The 22,071-nt window shown below is 40.6% G+C and overlaps 1 protein-coding gene across 7 annotated transcripts in view; it reads left to right on the forward strand.

Annotated features, from left to right (window-relative positions):
- The window catches only part of GTDC1 (glycosyltransferase like domain containing 1), a gene marked incomplete at its 5' end in the record, with an annotated part of 128,366 nt that overhangs the window by 67,348 nt on the left and 38,947 nt on the right, over positions 1 to 22,071 (forward strand). For 4 of the 7 annotated variants that reach the window (XM_084264681.1, XM_084264682.1, XM_084264683.1 and 1 more), the window contains one exon: positions 21,636 to 21,995. The exons of the other annotated variants lie outside the window; for them this stretch is intronic. In XM_084264681.1, the coding sequence (XP_084120807.1) occupies positions 21,636 to 21,995 (360 nt within the window). The remainder of the gene's footprint in view (positions 1 to 21,635; positions 21,996 to 22,071) is intronic. 7 annotated transcript variants of the gene reach the window in all.

Raw genomic sequence — 22,071 nt, forward strand, 5'->3', positions numbered from 1 at the left:
TCATTGGCTTACCAGTTCCATTCCTGAATCTACAAATAATTCTGTATTGCTTCCTGTAAAAAGTAATGAAACCGTTTAGTATACTATAAAACTCAGAGTAAGCGTACTAAATTTCCAAGTTCTGAATTGTAATGGATAACGAATGGCAAACAATTCTGGAACTATTTTGAGTTAAGGACTGCATTCCCAGAATTTTAAAAATAGCATTTTCTATTGCTCTTTGTAAACACTATACCTAGGAGAAACTTTATTATTTTTAAACCTGGATTGTTTTTTGCTATGTAAAAAGTATTTTTATAGTTGCTGTCAGTTGTGCTACAATAAAAACAAGAAGCCACTGAGGTAGATCAGGTACCACTGGTCTTGGCAATGGGGTGAAATAGCCAGCTTTTTTGCATGGGGAAGTCAAAGAACTGCTGAAACCAGCAGTAGCTGGTAAATAGCTGAGGTGGGACTGGGAGGCTTCCCACATCTCTCTTGGCCATTAGGCAGGAGGTCCCTAATGATGGCACTGAAGCCACTTAGAAGTGACACGTGACCAGGAGTAATTCCTGCCATTTGTGACAGAACCCAGTTAAAAAGCCTAGGAATCCCTGTCCTGTTGTTTTCTGCTCTCAGTCAGTGCAGGAAGCAGAGAACAGCCCTTTTTCCTTTAGCTGAATGTATGCAGCTATGACCATGGCGTCTCACCCCATTCCGTGAAATCTTTCTGTTCAAGATCACTGAAAACTACAGTTCGTTGTTTGTTTTGGGTTTTTTTAATTGCTTTTATTTACAAAAATACATATTTTTAAAAATATATTTCTTAAGAAAATAGTTAAGTAGAAAAGTTTTGCATTAGGACCTGAAAACATCATGTTGGAAGTTGGTCTTAGCTACTACAGGAATGATCCCATAGTTTCCAGTTTAGAAAATCTCCCACATATTCTGAATTATAAATTTCTATATATATACACACATAAATGTGATCTTGGGGGGGGTGTAATATGTGTCTTCATATGCATATAAAGCTGAGTCAGCCTCTGAAATAAGCAGTCCTGATCTTTCTGAAGGACAGTCATGTTGAGAATAGTTGTTTCCATTACGCAAGACTGGTCCACCGAGAACGCGATACCGTAAGTGACGGGTGGTGCTTAGCGGGTTGCTCATGGAGGGAGCAGGGGTACAGAAGTGGTCTGACTGTGGTGTGTAATGCTGCTGAGAGGAGCAGGTTTTGTTGCAAACTGTGTTGCAGGTATTTCGTAGTTGGTATTTTACACCAGGGTGATTTGTAATGCCCTGGTCTTACTGGAAGCAATGAATGATGAGTATGACTATGGTGTCGTTCAGGATAGTGGGGTGTTCTCCTGGATAATTGCTTTATAGAAAGCCTTTTTTAAACCTTATGTGGTCTAATAACCCTTTACCAGTGTGTACTCTGGAAAGACTCCAGAGTCACAGGTTGGATGGGTGAATCACAGACTCATTTAGGTTGGAAAAACCCTTCAAGATCATTCATTCCAACTGTGTTTTGAGGGCAGGTGCTGCTGGAAGATTGTGATACAGTAATTTCAGGAAGATATTCCTAATTGGTTTTCTCTGCCTTGAGGATCATCTGCATTTTCCTTGGGTGTAGCCTCAGCCCTTTTCGTTCATGTCAGTGATTCAGAAAATTCTGTATCCATGTTGACTTCCATTTGTTCGTTGCTTTTTCCCTTTGATGATGTTAACTCAGGAAGTTAGTTACACTTTTCACCCTCAAGCATCTAAGTATAATTAGCATGGAAGAACTGCAGACCTTTTGAAAGAGCCATTTTGGTCATCTGTTGCTTCCTTCTGTGTCCTGATGCGACCCTTAGTCAGCATCTGAGATCATACGAAGCTCTTTCCCATGCTTCTGCTGGAGTGACAGCAGAATTTATCACTGAGCTTTCTGCTCTTTGTAATGCTTGGTGTCTTCAGAGAAGTGGTCATTTTCTTGAGCCTCCTTTTTCTGCTTGTGATGTAAAAATTATGTTGTTTTCCCCAAAAACCTTACTGGGTGAGGTTCATTGCCTGTGACCACCCTGTGCACATGTAATAAAACAAAGTACAGCTGCCTATCTGTAGCATGGTGGACTCACAGGTTAGACTCATGGATGTACTGTTAGGTTTTGCAGGGCCTTGAAGCCTCACAGAATTCAAATGTGTGTCAATGTGTAACAAAATTGTAGGGGTTTAAATGCTTTATAAAATGTACTTTCTTTCATAGGACTGTACCCGAGGAAGTCTTTAGCTTACTGTTGTCTGTATTCAAGGCTGGTCATGGAAACGTGGGTCCAGCAATGCAGTGAGATAGTTTTCAAGACAGTTTTTAAATGTATGAATATAACCTAAATGGATGCAAGTTACCACACTGACCTCAACACCAGTGGGACTTCCCTGTGTGGAAGGTGGGAGCATCGCAGAAAAGTTGGAGGGAGCAGTGCCAGTATGGTAGTTGGAGCAGAATGACCAGTTGATGAGCTGTTTCTCCTTTTTAGTGAACTGTTGGGTTGCTGATCGAGTTTTTTGCAGGTTGTAACTTAAAATTAGGAGGTAATTATAATGAGGAGACCCTGATACAGACTATACCCCTCTAGTGTTGCATTAATCTGTGATTCACGTCCTCTGTATAGCTCAGAGTACCAGAGTACTACACATTGTATTATTATTGAATAAGAAAGTGAAGAAATCTGACCACCTTCAGCATTGAGTCTTCTTCACCCTAGCCAGTGAACATGCTGCAGTGGGCATGAGATGGTCTGGCAAGCTTGCTGTCATATCTCTAGGTTTTAGGTGTCAGTTAGTCATTCCCTTCTCAGAAGGCTTAATACGGGTTTGAGCTGAGACTCTACAGTTGAGTATTTATTAAAAGTAGGGTCAACCAAAGGGCTGGCAGCAGTTGAGGAAGAGTTGGAGGAAGTGCAGAGAATAGCTGAAGTGGTTGGTTCCTGGAAGACCGAGTCTGTGATTCATCCATTTGGAAATGAAGGAGGAGAAAGCACTGCCAATTAAATATCACAAAAGGTTATGAGAAGCATCACATGGGGAGAGATCTCAGTCTTTCAGCATCTTTGTTGCCTGCAGCTGCAATATGTAAACTCAGGAAGGTGACTGAGCATTGATACTTTAAAAGTTCAATAGCCACGCTTGTTATTGAATACAGTTACTGAGAATTGACAGAAGAAAATGTTTCTGAGAGGAGTTTCCAAGTAGAGATCATATTTCTGGTTTAGTGAGAAGCAAAACCAGTGCATTTGAATGGCTGTCAAATCTGGTACAGGGAGAGAATAACTGCTCTGTGGTAAAACATAGCAAAGGAAATAATCAGTCTCTTTCAGAACCAGTATATATATATATATATTATTGTTTGTAGGTGCAAATTCCGAAGTGACTCAGACCAAATGTCAGAAGTAATTTCAGTGTTTGGTATTTTAAATCTAATTGCACTATTTCCACCCCCCAAAAAAAACCCCTTGCACATAATCCTGGTGGCTTTTTAAACATTTATATATACTTTTCTGCTCTTTATACAAATTCATGAAATAAGGTCCTCGAAGACACTGAAAAATTTAAGTTGATCATTCTTCCTGAAATAAATTGATTAAAACCAAAGTTGTTAAGGAAATACATCTGTAGACAAAACAGACCTTTCCTCTGGATACTGTTTGAAGATGTTTTCAGGATGTTTGAGTGGAAAATAATTGCCAATTTTCACCTCTGAATATCTATTGCTGTGTTACTGTTATGAGATTTATTCTTTTAATGAGTCATTGCTGGGCACCAAACGAGTAAGTTGAGGAATATTTTAAGAGGAAAAAAGAAATCAAAATTGCTGATGAAGATTTTGCTCCCTGTACCCCATGGAGGGAGATTTAATAGAAATAGCAAACAGGGAAAGCCATAGGTAAATGGGAAGAGAAATGATTGAAAACTAAGGGCGTGGTGATGATGCCCTCTAAAAAGGGAGCTGAAATTCTGTAGTTGTGGGGACTGTGACCTCATGCAGCAGCTGGTGAGCAGACCCCAGCCATCATGGCTCTTGTACGACCCTGTGCAATGATGTGCAGCCACATGGTCCTGCTTAAGTGGGTCATGTTAATACCAGGACTCTTCTTTATCCATAGTCCTGTAGGGTGTCACCTGCCCTCATCTCGAGCCCCAACAGCACCCATTGTCCTGATGTCTTCCTGACCTTTAGCCACGTCCATGGTGCACATCTGTCTGCTCCTGCTGCTGTTTGGCCATGGAACCTAACTGGTGGTGGGGTGAGCAGAACCATCAGTGCTCACTCACCTTGCCAGCACTATCCTGCTGCAGGAGAGATGGGCTCAGAGGTATGAACCTCAAAGCCTTTGGCTGCAGCAGTCTCTGCCCTCAGCGATTTTCTGAGCATCCAAAGGAGCTCATCCCCCATAAAAAAACAAACCAAAGAAAAAAAAAACAACCCAACAAAGTAGCACTTTGATTAATTTTAAGGTGATTGCCTCTTAAGAGACTCTGAAAACTGGTTTTCAATTAACAATCTAGTTTACATAAAAGGCACATATTGATGAACATTGTCCGTGACTTCTTGCTCAGTCCCATTATTCTCCTCTTAATTCATATGCAGAAGCTAAGATTTCCAGTGATCTCACTGTTTACCAAAAATCTAATGTACTTAGAGGTTAATGTTTTTGTTACTTTCTGGTGAGAGTTTCATCTGCTGATTTTCTTCATGAAGGACAATAAACGAAAAGCACCCAAAGATGCAGATGATCCATCAAGGATTAGCTAAAAACTCTTGTGAAGGGTGGAAATCTCCCTAACACTGGCCTGGCATGTAACACCTCTGAATAGCCAGATATTTTCCTATTCATATTCAGAACTATTTTCAATGCCAAATGATGCTGATTGACAAATTGGATGTTTGAGTTGCCCATCGTGCTATGAGCCCTTCTGCAATATTCCCAAACTGTGATAAGAAAGTGCTCAGCATTTCACACCTTTCCACATGCCCAGGAAGAGCATAATAAAATATAAATGGGTATTATAACTAGGATGTGATTTCTTCCTGAAGTAAGGAGTCATTTAACAGAATCACAGAATCACAAGATTGGAAAAGACCTTTAAAATCGAGTCCAACTGTTCCTGTCCTATGCTAAACCATATCCCTAAGTACCTCATCTACCCTATTTTAAACACATCCAGGGATGGTGACTCAGCCCCCTCCCTCCGCAGCCTGTTCCACATCCCAACAACTCTTTCAATGAAGAACTTTTCCCTAACATCTAATCTGACCCTGCCCTGGCACAGCTTTGTGCCATTTCTCCTTGTCCTATCTCCTGTCCCCTGTCTGAAGAGACCATCGCCCACCTCTCTGCACCCTCCTGTCAGGTCATTGTAGGCAGTGATAAGGTCTCCCCTCAGCCTCCTCTTCTCCAGGCTGAACAACCCCAGCTCCCTCAGCCGCTCCTCGTATGATTTGCCCTCTAACCCCTTCACCAGCCTCATTGCTCTTCTCTGGACAGTTGGATTCAGAGAGGTAGGGGATAAAGGGTCTGGGTGATAGAGACAATAGGAAAAGATGTGCAAGATGGAATCTGATGTTAGTGCAGAAAAGCTTCTGAGAAGCGAAGGTGATACAGCAGCATACTGAAATTAAAACAACCTTGGGGTGTTTATGCTTATGCACGTGAGTACTGGTGGAACAGCTCTTGAATTAGTCATACAGCCCTCCTTATATATACAATTATGTACCTTACTTCCAAATCAGAGCCAGTTAGATTTCAATAGCTGATTACACTCCAATTGTGGGGAGGATTTTATTTTTTTCCCCTAGAAATTGGTTCTAAAAAAAACTGGCTTATTTTTAAGAGTTCTGACTTCAGACAAATAATCCAAATTTGATGCTTGCTTGGAGCTAAAGCAACAAACACAGTTTGTTGCTTGTTCAAAATTTTAGTCAGAATATTACTCTTCCATTTGAAGGACCTTAAAAAATATTCTAGTTGTTATTAATGGTAACTTGAGTGAATTGGAGGGGTGTGTGTGTGTGTGTATATATATATATTTGGTATCAGAAATTTTTAAAAAAGAGAAACTCTTAGTAGTTTTGTGCCCATGGGGCTTAAAGATCACCTGATTGTGACGTGGTTGATGTAGAACATCAAATTGTCCACCCAGACTTCTAAAAGTTAGAGCTAAACCTTTCCACATTGTAGGCATGTTCTGCTACGAATATACATAAAATGTTTGTGTAATTTTAAGCTTTCTCTTCCTGATGAAACAGTTTTTTCCTCAATGCATTAGCATGAATAAATGCCTACAAAAAGCTGAAAATTAAAATTCGTGCCTTGAGTCCACTTTGCTACAAGCATCACTGGGAGTTGGGTTTTCTGCTACTGAAGGGACTGCAGAACATGAAAGTCCAGCTCCATGCTGGGGCTGAGATTAGATCTGAATGCAAGGAAAAGCAACAAAGGTCCACAAAATATCTGAAATCTGCAAGTACTTCCTGTACTTAACCTACACTTTCGTTGCGTGACTGTAAGGAACAGCAAATCTTTGTTCTTTTCCCTCAGTTCCCATTCAGTCACTTCAGAGACAGAGGAGAAAGGTTTTGGGGAGCAAACTCGTTATCGGTCTTCCTACAGTTTCCATCTGATTCTGTCAACATCAGTACATCAAAACCATGAGCTTACACCCACTTTTAAACATCAAAAAGTTTTGTAAGAAATGTGTTATATGTGTACACTTACATAGAATAAGTCTAATGTAAATGAATTTAAGCACAGTTTATGAATGTGAAGGTCCTTTCATGGAATGACAGTATCATTAAGGTTGGCAAAGACCTCCAGGACCATCTAGTCATACAATCCCCCTACCACCTATATTGCTTACTAAACCATGTCCCTAAGTACCTCTTATATCTGTATATCTTTAAAGTTTGGATGATATTTGAGTTGCTACGAAACAAGGCTCCACTTTTGGATTCTAGAGGGAACTACATCTGCTTTAGGTGGAGTGGAGAAAGAGCCAGCGTTAATCTTGGTTAGATCCCAGACTGTTCAAGTGGGGTAATTAGACTTGAAAGCCATTCAGGTTCATCCATTTATGAAAACCTATTAGGACATTTCTTAGGCCTCTGTTCCAGGAGGTTTTGCTGGTTGCTATACTTCATAAAGGGAGAATTTGTGCATGGATATAATTGTTGGCCATAGGTTCAGTGACTCATACAGAGCGAGTAGACTGTAGCATACATTACTTAGAGCTGGAAATATGGCAAGAGGAATGGTTCATGCATTCTGACGGCTCAGCTCATGGTAATTTGAATCTGAAATTAATTAATAGAGTAATCCTGTTTATGGATTATCAGCTGCAGAGGTGTTATTAAAGAATTTGTGTCCCTATTCACTAGGAACACCTGTATGTAAAGCCATGTTATATTTGTTCAGACACGCTGAATCAGGCTTCTGTGTCTCATAACAGAGAATGTTAATATATGGAATGCCCCAATCATCATGTTTATTTTTTTTTATTCCTCTCAACAAGGTTACTCTATTGGAAATCCCTCATACAAGGAATCCACTTTCTTCACTTAAAAGCAATTCGTATGACAGGGAACCACTGCTCTTCCATTTAGATCTGTATTCATCCCTTTAAACTCTCAAGCTTTCCAGCGTACTTCTTGGATGTACAGCCAGCTGGCTGCTGTGTGTAATATGAACACTGACTGTGCATGAGACGTTTTGTCTTGTTTAACCCACAACTGCAATGTTCACTGTAGGCTGCAGCTCACCTGCAGGTATTTAGTGCTGACTCTGCAAGTTCCCAGAGTCCTGATATCCCATCTCCTCAAGTAAAAAAGATGGGATGATAATCTACTGTTAGCAGAGAAAAGTGAAGTGAAAAAACCCAAAAACCCAGCTCAGCCCTAAAACAACCCTCCCAGACTCCTTCCTGGAAGGGAGTCGGATAAAATGACTGTGTTCAAGGTGATGGGCTGTAGCTGAGCCAGCTCCTGTGGGAGCAGTGCCCACTTTTTGGCATTTACAGTACACTTTGGAAGGACTCTGTTAATGTGAATAGCAAGCAGCAAGGGGGAGGCAAGGCACAGAAGAACAACATAGGCACTCTTTATTCTTTTTCTTCCTCTTCTCATGGATGCTAGATGGCTGGTTTTCCCAAAGGTAGTTTGATAAGCTATACCTGTTAGCTGATTTCTGTGGTCTTTTTAAGCCAAGGAATTCCACTGGAAGTGACCTGAAATATCTGCCCTAAATTACTGAATCACCAATGAGAAGCTTGCATTCAAAGAAAGAATGAATATTAAAGTTTGTCAGCATACTTTGCCTCTGTAATAAATACAGTATGCTATTACTTTTCTTTATGCAGCATCGCTGGGTTCTAAGAGAGGCAACAGAACCATTAATTAATAGTAGCAGTCCTGGCTAATATCATAATAAGCAATACAACGTATTAAAGCACATTTATTCTTGCCAGCTATCAGGAGGGACCTTGACGTATTTTAAAGGCCTGTGAGGTTTGTTTACATACCCAGTTCAAGCTGGTATGCTTTGCTTCCAGCAGGACTGCCAGTGGCAGGGGCTGAGCCAGACTTTAGTACTTGACTCTGATGGGATTGAATTTCCCGACTTGTATGCAGCCAGTAATGTGTTGTCACTACTTTAGGGCAGCCTATCTCTCTGGGACAGCGGGTACAACCCAAAACAGCCTAGTCCTGAAAGCTAGGATGCCTGGAGGTGGAGGAGGGTGGGGGGGGGGGGGTTACTGCCATAAAAATGAAAATAACTGAAATTATATATATCAGAAGCAATTTTCCACAATGGAAAAGGTGGTCAGGGAATCAAAACCGTGCCTTCAGGTATAATACCCAGCAGAACAACAAAAACGTGCCGGGCTTTAAATTGCACTAGAAATCTGGAAAGGATTTTCTGACTGGAGCTATGTTAAGTGTTAATAGTGAAACCTGGGTACTTTTTCCTTTGATCTCTCCTCAAGCTCATATAGAATAATAGGATCAAAATAAAATGCCGTTTATATGAACACCTTGTTCTTTTGATCTTGGCACAAAAAATTCTGTCTGCGGCTACAACTTAGAAAACAGTGCATCTGCTCCTTTTAGTTGGACCTTCTAGTCTATCATAACTTTTAATAAACAGTGTCACAGCCAATTTTTTTTGTGTAGTTCGTGAACTTAGTTGTAATTTCTGCCCTAAGAGTCTTTAACTACATTTTCAGAAGAACCGAGAATAAGGTAAGTGGGACCTGTAAACTGGTGGCTTACGGTCAGTTGTGCATGTGTATAGTGAAAGGTGGAGGGATGCAAATGCTAACGTTGTACATTCAAAATGCATCATTAGTTTTTCTTTAACCACACGGGCAAAGCTGCTAAATAACTGTACTCTGAACAAGAGAGAATGTATGACCTTAAGGTTAGTTTGTCTGATTGCAGTTATCATAGGTGCTAGGTTTTGGATCCCTGCTTTTTCCATCAGGAAGGTGATGTACCCTGTGATGTCTGGGTGGGAACCAAGCCTTTCTCTTCATTTCTGCAGGAAAGATGGTACAAGTATTACTGCTGGTAGCTATAGAATCCCTTTGCTTTGATGTTAAGAGATCTCCAAGACACATAATCCACAGATGAGCATGAGTACCTTTCAGCTCCTCATTCCTCAGGGTTGGTGGTCAGGAGTGTTTCATTGGAAGTTACTATTGTGAGCACTTAAAGCCACTTCTTCGTGCTCTTTCAAATCTCTTATTAAGACTTTTTCCCACCAAAGGCTTTGACTGCATGGAAACAGGGAATAGCGAGTGTGAAGAAACACTGACTAGGAGAGATTTACAAGTCAAGCAGAATCTTGGGTGTTGAGTGTCTCACTCAAGCTTTACATCCCACTGTAATTTCTATTCAGCTATTAAGCTTATTAGATAGGAACAGTCAGCTCGTTCTACTGCACTGTGTAAGTGCTGGGTGAGTGGTCAGGCTCTTCCTGAAATGCTCTCTTCCAGCAAGTTTTGTTGCAGACTTAGTTGGATCTCCAGTCCATCCTGAGGCAGGAGCATTCCTGAGAGCCATACCCATGCCTCTAACCTATAACCTCATCCTTGTAAATTGACCCAGTATAATTAATTATGTGCAATAAGGAAACTTTGCTCTAGCCAAGCTAATTTGAGCACCAAAAGCATCATGGACATGTTTTTGTGTGGTATTGCATGAGGAGTGATGTGTCCTGGTGAAATAAGTGTATCCATGCTAAAGCAGCCACTCCAGTCCCTTTGCTAACCAGTGCAGAGCTGCTGTAAGAAAGTTTGATGCTGTAATTGTCTAAAAGGTGGTGTGTGTCCAACTCTTTAATTTGAGCAGAGTATGTGTCCCCATTCATCTTTCTCCAGTTCTCGCTTCATATGTCTGTACAGTGTCAGTTGTCTCACAATTCAAACCTACCTTCTGCAGTAGTTAAAAGAGGGAAGTGGGACTCTTTGGACAAGTAATTAAAGTGAGAGAGCTGCAAAGTTTCATAGTTTTTCTCCTCAAAGTAAAAATGTGATTGCCCTGGTTTGCTGGTTAACATGAAACAAATAGTCTCTGTCATGAAGTCAGTGGGGTACAAGTTAATACAACGTAGTAAAGGAATAATAATAAAGTAAACCAGCAAAGTCCACAATCTTTTATGACAAAACTAGTATGATCCTGGTGCAGCCTAAGGTCCTGCTGCAAATAGTATTTTCTGATGCCTGGGTAAGTCCAATTTACATATATACAAAGTGTATGAATAAAGCTATAAAAGTATGCTTAGGATTTTACTTTTCCCCCCCTTGGAAGTAATTTGCTATTGTTCAAACTTTCAGCTTTCACTTGCTTTGTTTCCAAAACCCTAAAAGGAAGAGAAAATAACAAAAGTCCATAAAGGCAAAAGGGATATGTTCTCATTTCAGTTCACAGAATTTCCTGCCTTTAAACAATACAAATATATGCCCTCAGGTTTCTAACGCGCTGGAAGGATACCGAATCCTTGAAACAGATCAAATTAAAAGCAAGTCCACTATAGCAACAGGGAGTTTTACCAGTCTGTCCAATAGATCTCAACACGACTTCACTGGGTTTTAACCATGTTGCCAAGCCTTACTGAATCCTGAACTGCTGACTCTGTAAATTAATAAATGTTCCAAACCAGCAAACAATTCTAGGCTGAGTTGGGCGCAAATGAAATCTGATGCTTAACAATTGTTCCCTGCTCACTACAGGCCCCATTTAAAACAATTTGGAGATGTATCCACAAGTGGAAGGATGTGGATTTTTGCCATGTAAAACCTTATAAAGTACGTGACTCCCCTTTCTTAGGGTTACATGTTCCACAAGCTGAACGTGTTGCTCCCAGCACATGGGGCTGAAGGACATGAGGAGCACGGGGGGGCAGCTGGCAGTAATTGTCATCAGATAGACTGGGGCAGGTTGGGGAACCAGTGCCTGGAGAAGTTGTGGCTTGGGCTTAGAAAGAAGAAAGAACTGAAGAAACTTCTCCTCTTTTATTTTCTGTTTGCCATTCCCCTCGAAATTTTCATGTGCTGGCCCTTTTTGACCTGTTTCAGTAGGAACCTCTCAGTACCATGCCATGAGTACCACTTTCCATGGTTATTTGGGGTGTGTCTGTAAGAACATTGTTCAGAGCTGAAGAAGCAAAGCTGGGCTGAACAGTCACAGCAAGCTTTTTGCACATCCAAGGTTCCTGATTGATTTTTGGGTTTTTTTAATAATATATTTAGTGCAGTAACATTCAAGATGACCATGTCCCACTACAGAGCAGGTGTTAGCTCAAGCTGTTCACGTGTCTGTGTCTCCTTACGGTGTAGGCACCATCCTTCCTGCTGTCCTCCTGCAGATATGTCACCGTGCTGGTAACTGCCAGCTCGTAGCCTGTAAGGATAATGGTGCTGTTTGTCCTGAGACCTTATTCTCCTTCTTTTCCAACAAAAAACTGTATGTTTTTCTTCTTGCTTGACTATCTTTAATATCCTAGGCAGCTCAACGATGGGTCACATGTGTTTTCCAGGAATTTGGCAGCATGGGCTCTCTAAGGAGCCCCCATGATGTGCTGGCATTGCTTTCTGGTACCCGGCTGCTGAAGGGCAGAGTCTCAGGGATCTTAAATCAGCATTGCTGTCGTCCTGATTAAGACCAGAAAAAGGGAGTCCAAGGGGGTTTGTTAGGGTTTGGGGTTTTTTTCACCTCCAATGACACCTCTACAAGTAATAATAATATTGTTAGGGCTTCCTGACAAAAGCTTGGTCCTTTTTGAGATGGAGAAAGATTTTTGGTGTTTGGACAATGACACAAAGTCTGGTTAAAACTCAGAGTTTCTTCTAAACCTCACTTTCTTTTCTTCTTTTCTTTTCTTTCCCCAGCCTAGCTGAAACAGACACAAACATATCTAAATTTCAGTTCCAGTGCAAAAAAAAAAAAGCAAATAAATCTAATATAGTAACACATTTTCAAATGGAGGTCAGAGCTTTGTATTACCCCCTGGCCCTCAGGGCAAGAGGCAGTTGACTGGACCATCCAGTGCCAATGTCCTGTAGCTCTGAGAACTCTCCAGTAACCCTGCAATAGGGTTTTTCTTACTACTTGGATGTTGTACTGATGACAAAACGTGGCTTATTTTTTTGTCTGCATGCAGTTGCTAATTTTAATTAATTTTTCTAGCTTTTTTTTTCCCAGATAAAGCTTTCTTTGGTTAAACCTTCAAGCGAGAGCAGGCTTCATTGCTTATTTATTTCTTGGGGTACCTGGGAAAGCGTTAAATAATTAAGGTGAAATATGTGTTTTCCTGAGAAACACACAGAAGTTTGCATTTGCTCAGCCGGCTGAATTATCAGAAACAGATGTCAGCAAGTGGAACATTTTACATAAATTTATTAAAATCATTATTTACCTGTAAGTTATAAGAAGGGCTTTAGTTGCACTAGTTTGTTGCCAATAGGTACTGCCAATAATCTGCCAAAAAAGCAGCTTGCTGGCAGAATCACTGAAATGGTTAGCTTATGCTTGCACAGAACATTACAACCCCGAGTCAAATGAAAACCTCCTATAAACGAACTCTTTGATGGTGGATTGGCTGGAATATGTTATTGATATATGGTGTACAGTTTATATGGATTTGTGTATACTGTGCAAGAAATATGGATATCTCTGAAGGGCGACGTGACATGTAATAGGTTAGGACAGTTATTGTTTTCAGTATTTGCTATGAATAAGATCACGTGGCGACCGTTCAGTTTTAAAACCCAGGCTATTCCTGGGCAGCCCAAAGCACCAGTGTGCTATTTGCTCAATTAATATGGAAAGGCTATTGAAAATGTAAAATATCTGACATCTATACAGAGTAATTTTAAAGGCAACCTTTCTTCTAGGAACAATTTATACATTACATAAACGTACATTTTTCATCCAAGTATCATTTGGAGAATAGCAAGCTTAAATATTGGAGGCCACAGGGAAACATAATATTAGGATAATGTTCTTTGGTGCGGTTTGGAAGGTTTTAGGAAACATTTGGAAGTATTTTTCTCATAAAGTCGCTTAACTATTGAAGTGTTGTGATAGCGCTCCCTTCTGCATCACGTATGTTGCAAACCAGCCTCTTTAAAGGGGACATCCATCCTATATTTATATATATATATCCTGATTGGAAGTGTTTCCACAATGCAGGAAACTGTGTGTTACAGGATCTTGGTATTAGTTTTAATTAAAAAAAAAAAGAAATAAAAGACAATATGATTTAAGGTGTGATACCCGTTTTCAAACACCCATTTCCAGTTCTGGTTGGCAAGAAGAGATACAGTATGTGGAGCTATATGTGAAATTTGCATTTTTTAAATAAGCACTCAAGAGCCCAGCTGGTTTGGTTGGTTTTTTCTCTTTCAGTAAGCACTAATAAACATGACCAATCCTTTAGGCTCCTAAAGAACCTTAAAAAACCTTGCAATTCTCAGAAGATGTAACTTTTTTCCCCGTAGATAATTCATTCTTTTAAACTTCTGCAGGAGCAGAACTTGAGTCAACAGTTTCTCCATTCCTGGGAGTTGGTATCAAGGTGACTCTCAGTGTTCCAGAAGTTTCTCAGTGTCAATGTAGTGGATATATACTGCAGTTATAGAGAAAATGACTTTTTTTTTTAAATGAACTATCAATTAATTCATGTTTTCATACCTTGCACAAAAGAATACATAAGTTCTTTTTGTCAGTGTTATAAAATATGCATTGTAGTTCATTACCATCTTTCTGAGGAGTTTTTAAATTGCCCCCATTTCGTTTGTTGAAAAATTATGTTCTTGGAAATAACAGCACAGATTCTTACAGTAAGTGTTAAAGGATTTCAGGGAATTGAAGATGTGAAGTCAGAAATCATATATTTAGGGTCAAATTCTCCTGTGAAGTGCAAGAGAGCTTTGCCTTTCACTTCAGTAGGCCCAGATCTCCCTCTGGTATTAAAACACAGAGTAATCATGATATGATTTTATTTTTTTTGTAGACTTAAACAGCTTAAGATACCGTTGAAAACATTTATCAGGAGTAAATATGTCACAAAATGGAATAATCGCATGAGCACTGGATTAGGCCAGACATGCTTTCGGCTGAAGTGACGTCCAACAGCAGCAGCACTGAGGCCTCAAAACCAAGAAAGCTTAGATTTTCAGGGGTATATTTGGTTTGGAGTAGTTTCACTTGACTTTGCTCCTGTTTTGCATGGTTTCACTGCAGGCTCGTGTTTTGGAAGGTTGTACCTTTCCATGTATTTTGGGGACCAGGAGGTGAACGCTTGAGTTAAAATCCTGGTCATCGGGCATGTAAGCTCTGCAGTGCACCTTGAGCAGTAATCTTCACAGAATCAGAATGACAGGGGTTGGAAGGGACCTCTGGAGATCATCTAGTCTCCATCCTCAGCCTTAGGTGATAGTTAAAACTTGACTGGATGAGGCTTTGAGGAGCCAGGTCCAACTGGGTGGGCTTTGAGCATGGGGTTGTACCTTCCAACCTCAGTGATACCCCAGGTCTGTTCAGTATTTCTCCTGTACTGTGGAAGGCCAGGTTGGATGGGGCCCTGGGCAACCTTGTGTAGATCCAGGCCTGGAAGTTGATGGCCCTGCCTGTGGCAGGGGGGTTGGAGCTCTGTGATCCTTGGGGTCCCTTCCAACCCAGACCATTCTGTGATACTGTAAGAGAGGACAATGATAATGATCACATCTCAAGTGATATTTCCATACTTCTCTGTCTTGAGATTTGTAAAGAGGGAAATCTGTGCAAACCCTATTTGTTCTACCCAGGAAAATATCTATTCCACTGCTGGAAGCTCAGCCCCAGACCTTGCATTTTCTTTTGCCGTGCCCTTCCTGGTGCTTAATCTTGGCTCTGTTCAGTTTGCTTTCTGCTCTCCCTCTTTGCTCCTAATCCTTGTCCATGCTTATAAGCCCCTAATATTTATATGGCATTATCTGTGTTAGAGATTACTGCTGACAAGTAATCTCTTCCCTCTTCTGAATGAAGAATTACAACCATTGCTAAAGATCAGAAAGTGAAATTAGATCCCCGAAAGTATGTGACAACTTCAGTAAACCCTAATATCAAATTCCCTACGCATTAGGAATCTGCTTTTGAGCTTTCAGGTTTGAACTGTAGCACAGCTTTGGGACACCTGACCACAATTGGCAACTCTTTTTTTTTGCTGTAAAGCAAAATGTAGGAGTAATTGCAGGGAAAAAAAAACAAGAAAAAGGATCACTGAACTAAGACTAGTTAGTTTTGTCATTTGTTGGAATCTTTGAGAGGTAGGTAAATATAAATACATCAGTTTTGGTGTTATTCATAACATTAAATAGAAAAAATATAATTGTATAAATTTCTATGTAAATATATATTAAAAAAAAGTATAGGGAAATGCAGTCGCTGTCTGTTCTGGTTTAGCTCCTGAAGAACTGTTTTCATGACCTGTTTTAATATATTTTATTTCCTTAGAAAAGAGTGGACAAAGTTCTGACTTTTGAAAAAGCTTGGAGAGATCCACACAGTTTTGTTCTTTGTACAGTGCTTGGCCAGTAATACACGTGCGTGGTTGTGTAGTTCTGCACTCCATTGCAGTAACTGTGGGAACAAGTTCAGCACGGGGACAGGATAAATTCAGGGAAGCAGGGAGAAAGAAACTACAAAAGTGGAATTTGCCTGGGCCTCTCAGTTCTAGAACAACATAGAACTCCTCAAAAGACCCCAGCTCAGGGCCACCAAGGTGATGAAGGGAGTGGAACACCTTCCTTATGAGGACAGGCTGAGGGAGCTGGGACTCTTTAGCTTGGAGGAGAGGAGAATGAGGAGTGACTTATTAATGTTTATAAATATGTAAAGGGAGAGAGTCAGGAGGATGGAGCCAGGCTTTTTTCAGGGATGCCAGTGATAGGACAAGGGGCAACAGGTGCAAGCTGGTGCAGAGGAAATTCCATGTGAATGTAAAGAGAAACATTTCCCTGTGAAAGTGATGGAGCCCTGGGACAGGCTGCCCAGAGAGGTTGTGGAGTCTCCTTCTCTGGAGACTTTCAAACCCTGTCTGGATTTGTTCTGTGTGATTTAGTCTGGGTGATCCTGCTCTGGCAGGGGGGTTGGACAAGATGATTTTTGAAGGTCCCTTCCAACTCCTGACACTCTGGGATTCTGTATCTCCTTTTTTTTTTAATTTCTTAATGGAATATTATAATAATAATAATTTACAAGATCCATTGCACTTCCAGAACTTAGAGAAAAGGCAGGTTTTGATGAATTCAATCTTTTTCCCCCCAGTTTATATCCATTCTTACAAATTAGGTTTGCTCATCGAGAACAGCCACTCACAGCAGTATACAACACACACAACTCGCACGTATATTTTGATCTAACCTAAACCAACACTCCAGTTAGTCTCTCTAATGTGGTTTCTATTCATTGAGCAGTGACATCATGGCCCTTCCATCCTTTTTTTTGTTGTTGTTTTTAATAAAATGGTACACAAAGTGACTCTTGGTGCCATGAATAAAGAAACCATTTCCTGTAAGTAATTCTTCACAAGGGCAAGTAGAGTGCTGTGAATAAACACATGCAATACAATGTGGCAACGTGTTAGGAAAGAGCTGGGGAACACACATGTCTCTGCTTCAAGGAGAAGTCCATGGTTTTCCTCAGAGTGGGGTTTCATGGCATAACTGAAAAGAAATTATAAAATATAGAGATTGGGGAGTTAAAAAGAAATAAATCTGTTATTCAAAAATGGCTAATATTTAGGTTGAGATCTGTAATTTTTATTATATATGAACTTAGTTTAATTTTTAACCCATCTTTTAAAATAAACATCTATACCTAGTATGCAAAAAGGGAAAGTTTTCAAGGCTCACTCTCTTTCAAGTCTTCATAAAGTTTTAAAGGTGGCTGTAAAATGTGTCTGGGATCCTCAAAAACCTGGATAGATAAAAGAAAAACAGTTTTGAAAGTTTTGAAAACAAGTTGTGGTACTAAAATTAGATATCCAAGCTTCTCACTGTTTGTGCTGAACTTTCAGTGTTTAAATATATATGAGTTATGCATAAAAGTAAAACATTTTCCGTGGTATTTTAAATATAAGGGATGGTACCTTGTGGGATCTGTTGAAAGTGTTAGTATTTGTATGCTTTGGTGATAATTTCTTTTCTGGAAAGTTTCACGTGTCCAAGGTTGCACTACCACAAGTTAATAATAATAATAAAATCCTTCACCCATATAAAAATAGATAGCTATGGCATATTTCTTATGTGATTACTGCATCTTGTAACCAAGGCTGAGAAAAATGGTGTGTCCTTCTTGCAATGAATTCCTGCCTCTCTGCTGCGGTAGCTCTCTAGCTTGTTTTGTAGAGTCATGGAAACATGGAGTGGGTTGGGTTGGAAGGGACCTTGAAAGGGTCATCTTCAACTATATTAGGTTGCTCAGAGCCCCCATCCAACCTTGTATCTAGACCTTTAAGCCTCTGTCTTCTCCTCACCCAGCTTGGCTATTCCATAACCAGCCTCTCAGAGGTTGTATCTTCTGAAATTGAAACAAGGCTTAAAAAGACTCTGCTGGTCTTTGTGGGAGTAGATACTAGCTCCAAATAAAACATTCACCTGGTTGGGTTTTTTCCTCCAGGTTATAGATTCTGGATGGTGATGCGGAAATCCCACAACCTCTAGATGTTCATTAATAAGCTGAGATCTGGGCAGGTTCTGGATGGAGAGGTGGCTCTTTCTGGAAGGTGGCATGTAAACTTGAAGTGGAAAAATAGACTAGGTAGGGAGAAATTATTCTGGAGAAAATGTAAACACAATAAGTGTGCTAACTAGACATTGTCTTTCTCCAGCATCCATCTGGGAAATGCACATGAACAAGTTTAGAAGATTTCATGTTATTATTAGTTTATTTTCAGGTCATTTATTAAGTGTCATAAAGAACATTAGCTGGCGGTTAGGGACTACAGTATCCAGTATATCATTCCAATCATGTGGACAAGTTTATACTAGGTATGATTTACAATGGTCTTTCCACAGTGAAAATTGTTCTATTCAGGTACAACGTTTTATACATGGTTGTAGTTAGTAAAGTCCAAGTGGCTGAGCACAGAGAAGGCTTCCAATCAAAGTCCAAAAAATTAATGCTTTTACACGAACGCTGGGTCGCGGTGAGAGCTGTTTATGGCTCTCTGCCTACATCCTTTATCATGTCTCCACTGTTGTTAGTAAAATATACAGAACTACTTTATGCCAAAACAATGGAAGTTAATGCAGATAACTTGTTCCAAAGTTAACCATCAAATAAATCTTCCTTTTTCTTTTTCTTTTCCTTTTTTTTTTTAAACTGTTAAGTGAAATGGTGTTCTAAAACTTTAAAAAATTGTCAAGATGATGAATACTGTGTGTGTAATACAAGTAAATACCATGGAATTGATTGCACACACATGTCTTAAATAAAGGATATTAAATAGTTTATTCCAGAGAGAGATTGGTGAGGTTTTATCTAATATTATTAGAAATTCTGCAGTGACGGATCAGATTTATAAGGGCTGAAAATTAAGAAAACCTCTTCAGAAATAGAAATTGTGCATCAAGTGGATGGTTGGCTGGAAGATTTTGTGGCAGGCAGGGGGGGATACAGCCTGCCTAGGTAGCCCGACCTCTCACACATCAAGCAATACTTCTTAACGGCAATGATTTTTTTCCAAATCTGTTAAATTTGGTTTGGTAAATCAGTCCTCTCAATTCAGTCACAGACTTGGTGGTTTAGGTTAAATCCCTTAACCTATTTCTCCTTTGCATGAGTAAATATATAAAAGTATATCCTCCCAGGGATGCGCCCGTACTTCAGAGGAGCCACCAGCAGCCAGCTTTAGGTCTATAATTCATCTCAGACTGTCAAAACGCCGACTTAACTGTTAAGAGCATATATGTATGGAATTCAGCCACGCTGAATTTACACTTTTATGTGCTGGGAATCTGCGGGTGGTTAAGTCGCTGAGATGGGAATGGTTTAACTCAGGCTCATTTGGGAACCCGTCTTGTTTGAAACGTAGGTAATGGATTTGGATGAGGGCTGTTGAATGTGATTGAACTCTTTCTGGTTGTATCTACAGGACAGCTTCAAGTAGTGATGGCAAGCAGTGGAGAAAAGGTGGATCTCGTAGGTGACTTGGTCAGTGGCTTGGAAATGGAGGTTGGTGTAGATAAACGTGAAAATAATATGCCAAGGGATGGCCCCTTTTCACTGGTTTGTGGAGACAGGACAAGGGGCAATGGCTGAAAGTTAGGGTATAGGTAGTTCTGCACCAACATGTGGAAGAACTTTTACACAGTGAGGGTGACAGAGCCCTGGGACAGGCTGCCCAGGGAGGTTGTGGAGTCTCCTTCACTGGAGATGTTTGAGACCTGTCTGGATGCCTATCTGTGCAATATGAGCTGGGGACCTGCTTTGGCAGGGGGGTTGGACCTGATGAGCTCTCGAGGTCCCTTCCAACCCCTATGATTCTGTGATTCTATGAAGTTAAATCAAAGAAGACACATTACATGTTGTAGTAATTCAGTGACTGACTTAGGAAAGGAGATTTAGGGGTTTGAAGAAAAATCCTTGGTGCAATTAGTACAACTGCAGTAAAGCTCTCAGCACCATGTACGTGTGTTGTCTTTCCTTAGTGATTTTGAAGAAAAAAGGTCTGTGTGTGTTTAAAGGTTCTCCATTGCGGGGTGGAATGGATGATTCTGGTGTTTAGGAATATTTGTTTTGACAAACAGGGAATAGAACGGTTTCTTTGCCGCCCAGAAATGAGCTGTGATGGAGAGCTGAAACTCTGAAGAACCATGGAGGAGGTTGATAAAGTGGAGCAAGTGTTGCCTTTAGTAAACAGTTCAATAAACAGGCTATAGTGTGTAAACATTTGGAAATTAAAAGGAAATGGAAAATTCAAATGTCTCTACTTGTCTGGGAGAACCATAATCAAACTGAAAGGCATGTATGTAAATAATATTTGGGTAAATTACCTTGATGTAAAGGCAGGCATTAGAGTGAGGGTCCCATGGTGGCTGTGCATGTAGTCCTCTCCATGTTAATTTAGGAGAGTCAGGTTTGAATGAGGGACCTTCACTTGCATGGTTCCTGGGCAAGGACCCTAATTTATTATGATTTTAAATCAAATAGTAGAAGTAGATCTGCATAAAATGTTGCATTTCATCTATCATGGAAATGAGTTCAGTGGCCTCAATAGAACTGTGCAAATGCATCCTGCTGTTGGGAAGGGCTTTCTGCAGCAGCATGGGCATCAGATGGAAGAGCCAGTGGTGTCTAATATTGTCTGTCATACCTCAGGAAGGTCATAAGCAGCTCTGCCTCAGTTTCCCCATCTTAGTTTTCATTACTCACACGTGAAAAAGCAGAGGAGTGGTTGCCTTTATCGTATGCATGGATGTACAACTCAACCCCATTCACCTAGCTGTGGCTTTCTTGATTTGTGATTAATTTTTTACAGCAATCAGGCAAGGACAGTTGGGTAAGAAGACCCACTTCCACGCCACAGTATGTGTTTGATCCATGCTCTTAGGCAACAACCAGTCTTTTTTGCATTAGCTTTCATTGATCTGTGACGGAGAAACTTCCTCGGCTCAAAGTCTACACATCAACTAGGCCCCCACACCAGTTCAATCACCGCTGCGGTTGTCCCTTGCTACCGGTCTTAGCTGTAGTCCTGGCAAAGATGGCAGGGCTTTTCTGGCAGGGACACCTCTTTACTTCCCAGAGGTCTTTGCATTATGTTATTGCAGCAGACAGAGAGTTTTGTTCTGCCTGTTGGTGCATGTGCCGTGATGTGTTCAGTGGAGACCTTTGGCTTCTCAGCCACTGAACCTCTTATTTTATTTTGCAGGTACCATGTTCACCAGAACGTATATAAAGTGTGTCATTTACTGAATGTGAGGGGAGCTGTCGCTTGGGTGGATGTAAAATATCAGCCATGTTTTGTCTTCTCATTCGCTATTAATTAATTAACGATTACCAGGTGAACCCAAAATCCATCATGAACAGAGTATGGATTTATGTTTTGCTTCTCTGTTTTACCTAACAGGTTCATGCCAGAACATAAGCTTGCCCATTTGGAAAAGGTAATTGGTGTTAAAAGAAATGGAGATGTTTATCAATCGGAGGGTCTGCCCAGCCAGCAGAAGAGCAGGGCTTTAATGAAAAACAGCAACGCTCATCGCGAGTCTGGACTTTGTGAAGCCCAGCCTGGACTTTGTACCACACAGCACGAGGGGCTGCCTGCCCCGTTAACAGCACCAGCAAGACCGAACAAGCCTGAAGCAGCAGAAAGTACAAATCCTTGTCAGGAAGAAGATAAGCAACATCTGACTTTTAACCTCTGTAATATCTCGAGTGGACGGGACTATCAGCAAAGACCTTTACACATCGCCTGGCCTCACAGGTGGTAAGTGGTGAGCAAATCCAAATACTCTACCTCCCCGAGATTTATGGGCTTGATCCTGGTTCTGTGCCTTCTGTCA

The sequence above is a fragment of the Gallinula chloropus genome (genome assembly GCF_964237585.1).
Source record: "Gallinula chloropus genome assembly, chromosome: 5".
NCBI lineage: Eukaryota > Metazoa > Chordata > Aves > Gruiformes > Rallidae > Gallinula > Gallinula chloropus.